We start from the raw sequence: 15,028 nt of genomic DNA, 5'->3' as shown, positions 1-15,028 counted from the left end.
AGTGAAAGAATTACAAGAAATAGCCATTTATCTGTTAGGAAGCTCAATATCAGCACAAGGTGGCATGTTAGAGCTGTAATTAAATGCCAATCACGACTCATGCACAAAAAACTTAAATGAGAAGCACTAATTGAGCAAACTCACCAAGCAATCAGTGCTTCCACTGATAAAGAAACCTGCATCTTCACGGTCACCCACCAAATCCCACACCTCTCTCCTGGTTACACTATGTAGAGCAGTAACAGCACCAGTATGACCTCTAAGTAGGCGAACATTTGTTTGCATTTTCTTTTGTCCAACAGCAGCTGAATCTTGTTTAGTCCCATTTTCATTTGCCGCTGCAAAACAAAGCAACATGTCAGGTCATATAAGCATGGAACACAGAAAATTGGAATGCAAAAGCATTGAGTATTAGGAAAGATATACACCTAAGCTTCCACTATCCGAACTCCATTTCCGAACACGACTAAAAGAGTTTGCTCTTATTGACGTATCCCTACTAAACATGCTCTGCACCCAGCTCCTTCCAACACCAGAAGCCTCAGCTGGTTGCTGGTTGTCATTATTGGCATCTTGTGGACGCGGAGAGGACAACCCGTAGGGTGACACAGATTGCACCTTCAAGGAATGAATTCCCCAATATCTTATATATATTTGCTGCATATGTGACAGGAATCCCCTGAGTTTTATCTGCAAAGAACCAGAAACAAAGAATATCAGGAAAAAAAAAACTACAAAATAGCTGAGATATTCAGCATAACTAATAGCTATGCACACATCCACTGAATGCAAACCCATCTTAACATGCTCCACCAAATAAATAACAACGGGAAAAGATGAAAGAAAAGAGTGACTAGAGTCGAAGGCCAATTTAACCTGGGAAAAAAAGGAGATTAATTACTTGCAATTTTTTTCCCAACGATGTAAGCATATCTACAGACTCTATTGTCAGGACAAAGACAGGCCCAATGAACCCCATGCATAGGAGTCCAAAACTGTTATATTTGCATTTAGACATACCCTTTCTTGCAAGTTCTCCATTTATGCATTTCCCATAAAACCAATATTCAAGATGCAATGATATCTCACAATTTGTTACTTTTAATGAGAACTACTAATTAAAAATAGCCTTGATAGCTCAAGGGTGGAAATTGTTATTATTTGCATATTAGACTTGCCCTTTCTTGCAAGTTGGATATTCCTCCATTTATGCATTTCACATAAAACCAATATTCAAGATGGAATGATATCTCACAATTAGTTACTTTTAATGAGCAGTACTAATTAAAAATAGCCTTGCTAGCTCAAGGGTGGTAATTGTTAACATGCTCCACATGCTATGAGAATTCAAAATTATGGATGCAAGTGTAAACTGAAGTACAATGAAATAATTAATACCTAGGTAATCAGGTCATTTTACAAATAGCTTGAAAATAGCCTGGACATTGTTAACCTTATAGGTTTAATGTATTAACAGGGGACACAAAGATGCTTACAAGGCAATGTATACAAAGAGCACAAAACAATGTGTGGGATGACTCTTACACTGCTATCTACCCCACACAGGCCACTCAGATCCCACCCAAACATGGATAAATAAATTAAAAAAAGCCACATATAAACACAACTCACAATTTGCTTGTATCCTATGTTGTTCTTCTCTGCAATTGTTTCAATGGTGTACCAAGCATCAGTATCAGGAAGCCCCAATCCAGCCTTAAAAACAATAGTACAAAAGTTCGGAGCAGTAAAAGGAAAGGAAAGCATTAAAAGAAGTAATGAAATAAAATAAAAAGAAAAAGAAATGAAAGAGGAAAAAGAAAGGCAACCAAAAACTAAAATAAAAAACACTACCATGTGAGATGCCACTAATATTAGCTGTGTTGTCACCAATGTTGCATAATTGGCCGACCTGACATAAGAACGAATGTGAATGATCACATGGAAACATGGCAGAATAGTATGCTTTTCACAATTGCAGATTAGTGGTAACTATTTTCCAGCCTTACAAACAACCATACAATGCATGACACTCTCCTGGATATGCAAGATTGTTTACATAGGAAAAGACAGAAGTACGGATTGCAGATGAACCCAAGTAATCAGGATTAAGGTTTGTCGAGTAGACCAAGAACGATAGGGGTAGATATCATGAGAAATCGCATGATTGTCTTCAGCGAAACCAATAAAATGGCTTTGAGAATAGTTGACTGGAAGTAACAGATTGCAGATGAAACCAAGGAGTAAGGTTAATCAAATTGAGTTGAGATCTATACAGGAGTCTGGAAATTAGCTACATTACCAAAAAAAAAAAAAAAGAGCAAACAAATTAATTATCAGTTCAGTGCTGCTTGGAGTCACCAAATTAACCTTCAGTAAGCAACCAAAAGAAATTCTTCAATTGGAGAACCAGTTCCTGGATGAAACTACTACAGAACCATCTGTTAGATATCCAAAGTGTACAAGCACACCTAAACTGACAAAAAGCACCTCATGATTCTCCTTCAGAAAAAAGCCACAGAAACAAGTTGATACTAAACTACAACCAAGCCCTGAAATCATAATAATCCTACACACACATTGCACAGAAGCTATAAATTTGTGAGGCAACAGAAATTCCAAGAATAGAAGGAAATAGATGCATGATTGAAGTAGACATCAGTGCAATCAATAGAAGAAATATAATTTCAAATGATAGGAGTAAAACTGTATGTTGCAGCAAAACCAGACTTGGAGACAAATTCAGTATCATATGAGCGAAAAGCAGGATAGAAGTTTCTTGTTATAGTATCTATGTATATACGATTCTTACTTGTTTGATGAGCTATCGATGAGATAGTCGAAATATCCATCCCAAAACCTGTAATAGGGCCACATTAAAAATAGGTCAAAGCTTGGTAAAACAAATCTCAATATCAGCCCTAGGTCTGTAATAAGATGAGACTGAGAACTGAGAAGAACTTCCAAAAAATGCTAGAAACATGTACACAATGAGACACGTGTAAATGCATTGATATAAACATGTGGAGAGTATTCGGCTAAAGAGTTCATGATTACAAAATAACTAGTAGTAACAGCAACCATAGTGGGAACAACAATAATACATAATTATAATGCTACGCATATAGAGACTAAAAACAATGAAATAGTAGCACCTACCGCAACTCCTCCCAGATGGAAAGAGAGCGAAGATGACGCTGAACATAGTCTGAAACGTTATTGGTATCTTTTTTATACATTTCAGCAGACACTTCAAGCCCATCTCTGACAGTTGCCATGTCATTCCGAGAGGTAGCACGACTTATAGCCGTTTTCAGCTGAGATTGAATATTTGAAACATGAGTATGATAAGGCACACAAATTACAATATACTTAAAAGATGAAAAGAAACTCATTCCAACTTGATATTTACTGGAATGAACAAGAGGGAAACAAAAAGGAGGCCGTCTCACCTTACTGAAACATTTACAACTTTTTTTATTGACTGCAGTTACTTATTGTTATGTGAATAAAATAATCTATGTATTTCACTAAGTGTACAATACAAGAGTATATATATGCACACAAGTATTTAGATTTTAGAATTAATTACATTAATACCCCTTACTTATCTTATTCAACACTCGCCCTCAAGGTGGAGCATATAAATTGAGTATGCCCAGCTTGGTACAAATATAATTCACACGAGAATCTCTAAGCGATTTGGTGAGTAAATCTGCCAATTGATCGTTAGAACCCACATATGTTGTAACTATATCCCCAGAGAGCACATTTTCTTTAACAAAGTGGCAATCAATTTCAATATACTTAGTTCTCTCGTGAAACACAAGATTAGAAGCAATATGCATTCCAGCTTGGTTGTCACAAACCAAATGCATAGACTTAACCTGCGTAACTAACTCCTCAATTAATTGTTTCAACCACACTAACTCACATGTTGTTATGGCCATTGCCCTATTTTCAGCTTTTGCACTAGATTTGGCGACAACTGTTTGCTTCTTACTTTTCCAAGAAACTACATTTCCACCCACAAATACATAGTATCCAGATGTGGATCTCCTGTCACTAGGTGATCCTGTCAAATTAGCATCCGTATATCCCACAATCTGACTGTGCCCATGATTTTAATACAATACACCCCGACCAGCGGCAACCTTAATATACCAAAGAATACGAATCACTGCATCTTAGTAGTTGTCACAAGGTGAATCCAATAATTGATTTACCACACTCATAGCAAATGAAATATCAGGACGAGTGACTGTGAGGTAATTAAGTTTTCCAACTAGTCGACGATAGCAACCAGGATTAGAGAGAGGCTCCCTCTGTCTCGGTAACAACATGATATTTGGATCCATAGGGGTATTTGTGGGCTTACATCCAAGCAATCATGTCTCCTCTAGCATTTCTAAGGCATACTTCATTTGAGAAATATAGATGCCTTGTTTTGACCGAGCTACCTCAATGCCCAAAAAATATTTCGAAGAACCCAGATCCTTAGTCTGAAACTGTTGGTGAAGATGTGCCTTCAATTCAGTGATACCAACATCATCATCCCTGTAAGTACTATATCATCAACATATACCACTAGAAGAATGTGGCAACCAAACTGAAAGTGATAAAACACAGAATGATCAGCTTCACTCCGAGTTAACCAAAACTCAAGAACAACTGAACTGAATCGACCAAACCAAGCTCGAGAAGATTGTTTTAAACTGTATAAAGATTTCCGAAGGCGACACACCAACCCAGACTCCTCTTGAGCAACAAAATCAGGAGGTTGCTCCATACACACCTCTTCCTATAAATTGCCATGAAGGAAGGCATTTTTTATGTCCAATTGATGAAGGGGCCAATGAAACATAGCAGCAAGGGACAAGAAAAGGTGAACAGAGGAGATCTTAGCAACAGGAGAAAATGTATTGCCATAATCAAGACCAAAAACCTGAGTGTAGCCTTAGCAACAAACCAAGCTTTAAGATGATAAATTCGACCCTCAGGGTCGCAGCGACAACAAACAGTAGACTTACCCTTGGAAAGAGATACCAAGTCAGTGTTATTAAAAGCCCAAGGCGCACAAGGGTCTTGGAGCCTGAGACGCAAGGCGAGGCACGAGCCTGGTGGAACTAGGCGCAAGTTAATAAAAAAAAAATATATATATGTTCTAATTGAAGAAAAATGTATAAAATAGGTCCTAACTTCTAATAATATTTTAACAAGCATATTATAAAAAAAATATAAAATTCAACATATGTTAACTATGATATTTCCATGCTGGATCTTTTCTTCTACTAACAGAACTACTATCAAGATTAAGATCAATAATGTTGGATGATATTTTAAATTTTTGATTCCTGTAAGATTCACAACATGTCAGCAGCAATACCACTCTAAAGACCATCTTAAGAAAAACAAAGAAACAAAGAGATAATACTCAAACTCAAACAAATACCAATCATCATGCAAAGTTCTAAACAAACACATAAACACTACAAGTCCACAATCAATAAACACTATAAGTCCACAATCAATAAAATGTTTTCATTTTGAAAACTGTTATTTTTCTAAGTCTGGAAGATTAACGCATTATAAGATGACATAAGAAAATGTTTTCATTTTAAAAAACTATCTCCCGATATTTTGATAGGTAATATTCATTGTTGTTAAAATGATTTTTAAAGAATTTTTCAAGAAATAATAGGTATGTATTTTGGGAGTGGTAAAATTACTAAATCCCGAGTTTGTATTAAAACTAAAATTCTATTTTTTTATTGTTATGGATTTTAATTTTTTAGATATTTTTATTAAATTCAAATGGGGAGTATTTTCTGATTTACATTTATGTATTAAAGTAAATAGAAGGTAAAATATAAATTAAAGATAATGTGGACATTTACTTGAATTAAAGAAATGTAAATATGTTGTAATGTATACATGCTGGAATCGAGAAGAGAGGAGGCTAGAACCAAGAATGGCAGCTGGTTTCGGTGGGCAATGGGCTGCTTGACAGCTAATTTCATGAGGCACGCCTTTAACATCTATGAGCCCAAGGTTGTGCCCGAGGGCCAGGGTGCGCCCAGGCGCACCTAGGCAAATCTTGCCCACCTGGTTTGTTTCTAGGCGCCAGGCTTGCGCCTGGTATCAAGGCGCGCGACTTTAATAACACTGTACCAAGTCCCAAGTTCTGGTGGAATGTAAGGCAGGCATTTCTTCAACCATAGAAGCTCGCCACCCTAGATGAGAAAGAGCTTTGGGAACAGATTTAGGAAGAGAAACAGAAGATAAAGACGAAGCAAAAACAAAATATCCAAGGGACAAAGAATCATAGCTAACAAAATGTGAAATTGGATGGAAAGTGGTGCAATGACGAGTACCTTCACGAAGAGCAATAGGTAAGTCAAGATCAAAAGTTGGAGGCGGCGAACCAGAAGAGGAAGAACTAATTGGCATAGAGGATGAGTCAGGAGACAGCTCCCTCGGACTAGTGACGACAGGCGGTGTTGGTTAGGCTAAAGCGAAGCAAAAACAGAATATCCAGGTTGTGGACGCGGTTGATAGACCTGAAGATCGGGGCGATCAAGGCGAGAGGTAAAGGGTGGTGGAGATGGAGATGATGAAAGGCCAAGAAAAGGAACAGGTAAAGGTAAGCCAACAGACACGGACTCAGAGACCTTAGACGAAGAAAGAAAATAAAGAGATGACTCAAAGAAGGTAACATCTGCTGAAACAAAATATCGAGTTAATTGAGGAAAGTAGCAATGATACCCCTTCTGAAGGCGAGAATAACCCAAAAAGACACATTTGATGGAACGAACGGATAGCTTATCACGACCTGGGGCAAGATGGTGAACAAAGCAACTACTCCCAAAGATACGAGGGGGAAGAGAATATAAGGCAACTCGAGTAAAAAGAACAGAATGAGGAATTTGGTCATTAAGGATAGAAGATAGCATTCGGTTAATTAAGTAACATGCAGTTAAGACAACATCACCCCAATATTGAATCAGAACATACATATAAAGAAGAAGCATGCGGGCTGTCTCAATTAAATGACGATTCTTGCGTTCAGCCACCCCATTTTGTTGTGGGGTTCCAGGAAACGAAGTTTGGTGAAGAATCCCATTGGATGCCATATAAGATTTAAATGGGAGAAACAAATATTCAAAAGCATTATCAATACGAAGAACACGGATAGGCAAATTAAATTGAGTTCTAATTTCAACACAAAATGTAGTGAATACTGAAAATAATTCTGAACGCGTTTTCATTAAATATAGTCATGTAGTGCGAGAGAAATCATCAATAAATGTTACAAAATACCGAAAACCATCTTTCGAACTGACACGATTGGGGGACCCCATACATCTGAATGGACTACTAAAAAATGAGAACTAACACGTTTATTGACTGTACTTGGAAAAGAACTATGACTATGTTTTCCAAGTTGACAAGACTCGCACTTTAAGGAAGAAATACGAGAGAGACTGGGAACCATCTTCTTGAGATTGGGAAGGGATGGGTGCCCCAGCCGACAATGGACTTGTAGTGGGGAAGTAGTCGTCATGCATGCCATCGAGGAAGCAAGGGAAGATAGATAATAGAGGCCATGAAACTCAAGCCCCGTGCCAATTGCCCGTCTAGCCCTCCGATCTTGCACAAGAACAGAATCAGACAAAAAAGTTATAGAGCAATTAAGATTACGAGTGAGTTGACTGACAGAGAGCAAGTTAAAGGAACATTGTGGTAAGTGGAAAACGGATGACAATGGTAAAGTAGGGAGAGGTGATGTTGTGCCAATATCCATGATTGAGGCTTGAGAGCCATCAGCCAATGTAATAGGAGGTAGAGACTGCAGAGTTTGAATATGAGATAAGAGAGAACGATTACCAAACATGTAATTAGTGGCACTGGAGTCGAAAATCTATGCACCAAGAGAAGATGAGGACTTAGTAAAACATGCAGTAGGGTTACTAGTGTCAGCAAGGGACGCGACAGGTGAAGTAGCCTGTTGTGCTGCTTAGAACTGAAGGAACTGAGCATACTCTCCCTCGGAGATAGTCACTGGTGAGGAATCACTGGGTGTGATAAATGCCTGACCCTCTGAAATACCAACAACCATGTTAGCAGTACTAGCTGCTTGAAATGGACGACCATGTAAGCGATAACAGGTCTCTTTAGTGTGACCAAGACAATTACAATAGGAGCACTAGGGCCGAGGATGACCACCACCTCGATGACGACCACAATCAATTCGGGTTGTAACAAGGGCGGAATGATCTCTAGGTACGGCCACGCCACGATCAGCAATAACAAAAGAGGCTCTAAGTAACCTGGCAAATACCTCTGTCAAAGGTGGGAGAGAAGCACTGCCGAGAATTTATGTCTTAACGGATTCGAGCTCCAGTAGAATTCCATGAAGACAGAGGACAATAAGCATGCGATCGCACTGTTGCTTCTTGATATCTATATCAAATGGCATCAACTCATTAAAATCGGTAATAGAAGCTTGGAACTTACCCAAATACGTAGTCATATCCAAATCAGTTTGTCGTAGATTAAACAAAGCACCAATCATATCATAAATACGAGTGATGTCACTCGTATACAGCTCACGAGCTCGAGTCCATAGGGCACTACACTCTTGAAGAGGTCGAAATATCGACATCAAGGTCGACTCAATAATCTGCCACAATAAACTGAGTAACTGTGCATCCACCTTCCGCCAAAGAGGTTGATCTCCCTCAAGAACAGTTGAAATAGTCTTTGATAAATAATCCTCAAGGCCATGCCCAAGAAACCAAATTTCAACTGCAGATGACCAAGCAGAATAATTTTGTTCACTCAACTTCTCCAAGGTAATAACTGGTGTGCTCGAAAAATGGGGAATGGTTATAGGTGTGGACATGGTGGAGCCGCTTGTGGATGAAGATTGTGAAGATTGTGCTGGAGATGAAGACATGATGCGAAAAGAACAACAGATCTAAAGCAGGTCGGGTCGCACAATCGAAGAGAAGGAAGAACACATCCGGAACAACAATGACTGGATCTAAGCGGGAGCGTCTTGATCTGAAGACCGACAGTCAGATCTAGGGTCGGCCAGGAAGAGGATGGTTGGATCTGGATTGGCGAGGCGACGACAACCGAAGATCAGAGAAACCATCGCGAGAGCTGGGGGCGACTGGTCGGAAGAAGAAGAGGCCATGAGATCTGGAAGCGATCTGGGTCGTGTACGGCGAATTTGGGCACGATCTGGGCCATGCGAGCTGGGCGACAGCGGATCTGGGTGACGGCTGTGCAATCTGGGTGACGACAGATTTGGGCAGCACGATTTGGGTGCGTGAGATCTAGCCACGCGATATGAGAGATGGTCATGCGATTGACGGCAGCGACAGTCGGCGGCAACGACAGAATCGGCGTCAGTCGACGGCAGTTGGGTTTAGGGTTGGGCTAAGGTTTGTGGCTCTAATACCATGTTGTGTGAATAAAATAATCTATGCATTTCACTAAGTGTACAATACAAGAGTATAAATATGCATACAAGTATTTAGAGTTAATTACACTAATACCCCTTACTTATCTTATTCAACACTTATAATATAAGAGGAAATAAATTCTTTAGAATCAGAAATATTAATCTTGTCAAAAATTATATTCTTTTCCCTTGTGGAATGAGAAAAACATTGCAATTAAGAAGTTTGAATTCTCGTCTATACAAACAAATAAAATGACTTAAGCTGTTATAAATTTTCATATCAAAGTTTCAAGAAATAGAGACCCTGCTATGAATAACTTCTTAACAATTTCATAAAGAATAGGTATTACCAATTCTTTAACTGCAATAAACTGCTCCTCAGTCAATTGTCCAGGCCACCCCTGCAACAAAGACTGATATGTAAGTATAGTGCGTTCACAGAAACAATCAAAATGATATATGCTTCTTTCATCTACATACTGAATGTATGTGCTCCCTTATGCATTCAACAAAGCCACTGCCACCAATCCCTTCTGCATCAGACTCAATCAAAGCTGCCAAGCCAATATATAATTACAGTTAATTTGCAAATAATTCAAACACACCATTCTTTACCCAATATAACAAATAATTTGCCAAGAAAAGCGATTTCATTGAAGGAAAAGATATCCGTCATGAAGCGTACCAAGGATTGTTCCATATTCAAAGGACGAAAGAGGATCGTCAGTAGCTCCCAGTTTCAATAGGCGCAACCATAGACCCTGTTCAACATAGCCAGTCACAGAATTTGAACTAATGAGATCAAATAAGAATGGAAATAAAACCAAGCTAGACTTCCTAACAGCAAGACAGATAAATACCCACTCAAAACCTTTTTCATTTGGAAAAATAGCATAATCCACACATCATTTCATTTTCATTTTCTTCCTCTCCCCTACCCTACCCCCTACCCTCCCTGCTGCTAGCAATCTTAGTTAGGGTCTCCTAGACCTCTCTGGGAGTTGTTGACACTAGGCCACCGCAACCACCACCTCCATAGGTGATGGAAAGAAGGAAAAGAAAAGGAAAAATAAGAAAAAATCAAAAACAGAACTACAAATGAACCAAAATTATCAAAGATGTTATATTTTCATTTTTTTTAATGAAAATGAAAACCAAAAATGAAAATTAAAAACAAAAAACTAGCAACTCTACCAAACAACCCCTAAATGTTTTGCCATGTCAAATCCCAGATAACTAACAACATTATTCTTCCAAGCTAGACTTCATTTCTTAAAGATATCCTGGACCACAGGACAACCACTCCTTGACAGAAGAATGGGGAGTGACGGGAGGATATGTAAAAGGAGCTGAATTCTAATGAACCAACTTTAAAAGGTATCACAAAAGTGCAAGATTTAAAGTACACAAAATAGCATGTACAGTTCACTAACTAATGGTCAACCTCATAAAAGATCAAACCAACGTTTACCTGCAGCTTCACTTTTATGTCTAAAACCATGCGCTCTCGTTCAGCCTATAAGAATAAATTTCCAAATTATTCATAAGAATAACTATAGGATTCCAAATCACAAACTAATGGATGGTCAAAATAATGATTAGTCCAGAGAACTTACAGCCCTCTCCCTTGGACTTAAACTTTCTGCCTTGGGGTCCTTAACCACGAGCATTGAAGGTGGACTAATTAAAGAAACATTAAATTAATTTCATGGTTCGAAAATTAATCCATGCACAAACATCTAAGAATATCAATACACAACTCTGTGCTAATCATTGAAAGAAATCATAAATACATCACAGGAATATATTTTCCAAGAACCTGAGAGCTCCACTAGCTGCAGCTAGAATCTGCCTCCTCTTTTCCTCCTGCTCTTCTGTTCTAATGTTTGAAGGAAATCTGTCATAATTATATCTGGCACCTGATCCTGTGAAATATATATATCACAATAGTATTCATCCAGTTCATCAAATAGTTTTGTATAATGAGAAAGTTACATTCTCAACTACCAACAATAATGGACCGTATCATTGAGATGTCAAAAGCTTAATGTACCTGATGTTCCAGCATCTGAGTCCGATATAGTTACAATCTCTGGTTCTGTCAAAGGTGAGGGGAGAATTGATAGTGGATTTTGACCTCTCCCAATGGCATCTTGTAATTTGTCAAGCAGATTGTTACCGTTTTCCTCAGACCCCAGACCTCTTTCTAAATAATCCAAGAAACCCTGAGAGTCTAAAAACTGTGAAATCTGTTGGGAGACAAAATAAATACATATATATCAGTGCAAGAGTGGCAAAAAATGCATGCAAGGAGAACAACAGAAATTTCAACATAAATGAGAGTGCATAAAACAACTGTGAGATCACTTTGGAGTCTTCAGTACTTGCATCAATAAAAAATATTTGAGAAATTTATGTTGGGATCTTCAGTACTCACATTTTTATGAGTGCATAAACAACAAATGAGAGTGCATAAGCAGCTCCGCACAACCACAACCCCCACCCCAAGAATAAAAAGAAAAGAGGTGAAGAAAGAAAAAACTATTACAACTTCAACAAGCAAGCAAAAACATATTTTTATGATTTAGCTACCAAAACTGATAAGTTGGATGTCATGACGTAACCATTGGCTCTGGTGGTTGGTTGGTTAACCGAGAACGCTTCTTCAAAAATGCTTGAGAGTTGAACACTTGAGTTGCAGTATTTTCCTGACAATGAATGTCATCGAGTTAATAAAATGTCATTTCTGTATGTAATATTTAAAATTCCATAAAATTGGAAATTAAAGTAAAATTTCGTACTATGAAATTGCGGTAGCCACCTAAAACTGATGCAAAAAACTTGAGAAATATAAACCTGCATAAAATTGATCCACAGGAGAATAAATAGATGCTTCATGTTCTAAAAACATCTTATTCTAAACTAAACAAAAAAAAAAAGGGAAGATACATTTTTCATGGTGAAGTTTCCAAAAGAGGAAATAGATGCTCCCTGATTAGAAGTTTTTAATGACAGAATAGCTGAAGTATTAACCTTTAAAATAGACTGAAATTACTTTTCTTAGAAACAAGTACATGTTGAAACTCCTTTCTGAATATGTAAGTGTCAAAAAGTTGTTTGATGGAAAGTTGATAATGAAGTCCTATTCCAGAAAATAAGGAAGTGCAAGCCTTAGCTACTTAAAATTTAGTATGGATAAAGGCATTTCAGAAGGGGCATATTGAAAAATTACAAGGGAGATATGGATATGAAGAAAAGAAAAAGCAGCATGCATAGGGATCGGGAAAAAGTATGAAATGTGAAGAAAGAATCTCTGACGACACTAGAAGAGTGCAAAAGCCAGCTTTTCATTAACCTTTGCTCCACCTCTATCCTGTCATTTTGAGAAAATCAATCCAAAGGAATTTCATCCAACTGTATGTAAAGAGATTATCATGACAAACAAATCTAGAGTGTGCTATAAGAGTAATAAAAATTGCAAAAGCAATATTCTATTATTACTTACCAAAAGAAAAAATATATATTTATTATGTAAGGGCATGTAATTATTTAAGAATGATGACAATGCAATTCTGAATTCATTAGATTTTGGAAAGTAATGGGTGTTTCACAAAGAAACGTGTCTCCAAGTATCACCTAAGTTGGAGATCATGATCTTCTCCCCAAGGCTTGCTGCTGACTCTCGGGCACTGCTCAGAAGAACCCCCAAAGCTAGCCTTCAATTCATCTATCCCAACAACATTTGGATACAACAGCTTCATTATCTCAGTACGTAAAGAACTTAATTCTGGCTCTGGTATAGGAGGAATTTCCTCTGATGTGGTGATGCGATTATGCTCAAGGTCCACAACAACTACCTACAAAATAACAAGAATGGAATTCATAGTTGGAATTTGAATAAATTTTACCTGACAGGAACAGATTGACAGCAGCTATGCTTATTATAAAGTTATGAAAATAGCAATATGTTTTGGCTATCAGGTTATGTGAAACAGTTTTCAAGTATTAAGAATATTATGAACCAAAGTAAATTCAACATAAAAGTAAGAAACAGATATACAATAGTTTAACTTCCAGCCTCAAAGCATTACTCTGGCAAAATTTGACTCAATGAAATTGAAAGTCAAGACAGATCAAAAAAGGGCAAAGGGCATCCTAGTGCACAAAGCACCCCGCTTTGCAAGAGTTGGGAGAAGGCAAATTTTGTAAGCAGCCTAACCCTTAATTTCCAAAGAGGCTGCTTCTGAAACTCAAACCTATGACTTTCTATTCACAAAGAGCAAACTTATCATTGCTACCAAGGCTGCCCCTCCAGAAAACGATCAAAATATTAAAGAAAAAGAGCACACAAAACACACCCACACACATGCAACAAAGAAAGAGGGTAAAGACCAGAGTCATAAAACTAAGACATTCAAACAAGGAATCTTCCATAAAAATCAATCTTGAGAAGATTCTTCCTATAAAACAAGGGGACTTGATGCTCAAAAAAGCCCATTTGAGAAGAAACCACAATTCTTTCAGAATAATGCTCATTAGAATTGTTATGATGATCAAGGAAAGGGATGGTCCAAAATCTCTTCCTAATATTAGATATAGGCCTGTGAATTTTTTTTTTTCTTTTTTTACTTGTCAAAAAACAAATTCCAAGAAAGACTTAGTGGGAGACTCTTAGGTATGATATGACACATGAGTTATAAGAGAGTCTTATAGAAGAGAAAGCCATAAATAGAAAAAACTGGCAGGCTATAATTCATGTAGCCAACCCCTCATAATGGGATTAAGATTTGGTATCTTATTGTTTCTGTTGTACTTATAAAAAAATATTCAATACTAATAGGCCTGATTAATCCATCTTATTAGTTTTCTTCAGTGACCTTGTTCTCCCATCTTACCATCATGCACACTCAAGATCTAGTATAAGAACTCCTATTGACAGAGATTTGGTCTATTGTATTAAGAATTTAAATCATTGGTTTTGTCATTCTCCAGGCCACCATTATAACACAAGAAAAAATATGTCAACAAGACTGGAAATTAAGAAGAGGAAAGGAGAAAGAGAAGGAAAGAATAAGACTAACAAATTCAAGACAACATATGTAAGAGCCACTTTGAGGCTCCCTGTGAATTGAGGTATGTTGATCATGGGATGAGAACAGAAATTGAACTATATGATATTATATATATATGTATGTATGTATGTATGTATAGATATAAAAATTAATGGGTGTGTGTTATTTCCTTCTCTTTTTTCTTTTTTTTCTCTTTGATTGGCAATATAAAGTGCTCAAATTTCATGGACAAAGATGGTTGGATAGCTAGAATTCATGTAGCCAACTCTATCAAGTGGGATTAAGACTTGTGATTGTTGTTGTTGGGTAATATGAAGTGCCTTAATCAGAGCATATAAGCGAGGGTAAACATGAAGTGGACATGTACAAAGCAAACGTAAAAGCCATCAATAGAATAAACTATCCAAAAATCAACAACAGTGAAAGAGGAATTATAAAACTTCATTATGAGGAATTATAAAACTTCATTATGAGCCCCCCCCCC

General features: G+C 37.5%; 1 protein-coding gene across 2 annotated transcripts in view; it reads right to left on the bottom strand.

The window, feature by feature from the left end:
• Window positions 1-15,028, bottom strand: part of LOC127792923 (DENN domain and WD repeat-containing protein SCD1) — a 35,882-nt gene that overhangs the window by 5,105 nt on the left and 15,749 nt on the right. For both annotated transcript variants that reach the window (XM_052323585.1, XM_052323586.1), the window contains exons 8-23: window positions 13,109-13,329; window positions 12,274-12,328; window positions 12,097-12,180; window positions 11,526-11,721; window positions 11,292-11,397; window positions 11,089-11,152; window positions 10,944-10,988; window positions 10,158-10,233; window positions 9,953-10,026; window positions 9,823-9,873; window positions 3,160-3,317; window positions 2,813-2,860; window positions 1,855-1,912; window positions 1,633-1,716; window positions 429-690; window positions 145-338 (exon numbers count right to left, since the gene is read on the bottom strand). In XM_052323585.1, the coding sequence (XP_052179545.1) occupies window positions 145-338; window positions 429-690; window positions 1,633-1,716; window positions 1,855-1,912; window positions 2,813-2,860; window positions 3,160-3,317; window positions 9,823-9,873; window positions 9,953-10,026; window positions 10,158-10,233; window positions 10,944-10,988; window positions 11,089-11,152; window positions 11,292-11,397; window positions 11,526-11,721; window positions 12,097-12,180; window positions 12,274-12,328; window positions 13,109-13,329 (1,776 nt within the window). The remainder of the gene's footprint in view (window positions 1-144; window positions 339-428; window positions 691-1,632; window positions 1,717-1,854; window positions 1,913-2,812; window positions 2,861-3,159; window positions 3,318-9,822; window positions 9,874-9,952; window positions 10,027-10,157; window positions 10,234-10,943; window positions 10,989-11,088; window positions 11,153-11,291; window positions 11,398-11,525; window positions 11,722-12,096; window positions 12,181-12,273; window positions 12,329-13,108; window positions 13,330-15,028) is intronic.

Source organism: Diospyros lotus, unplaced genomic scaffold, assembly GCF_014633365.1.
Source record: "Diospyros lotus cultivar Yz01 unplaced genomic scaffold, ASM1463336v1 superscaf1, whole genome shotgun sequence".
NCBI lineage: Eukaryota > Viridiplantae > Streptophyta > Magnoliopsida > Ericales > Ebenaceae > Diospyros > Diospyros lotus.
The sequence above is the reverse complement of the archived record's forward strand: the minus strand, read 5'-3'. Positions and strand labels throughout refer to the sequence as shown.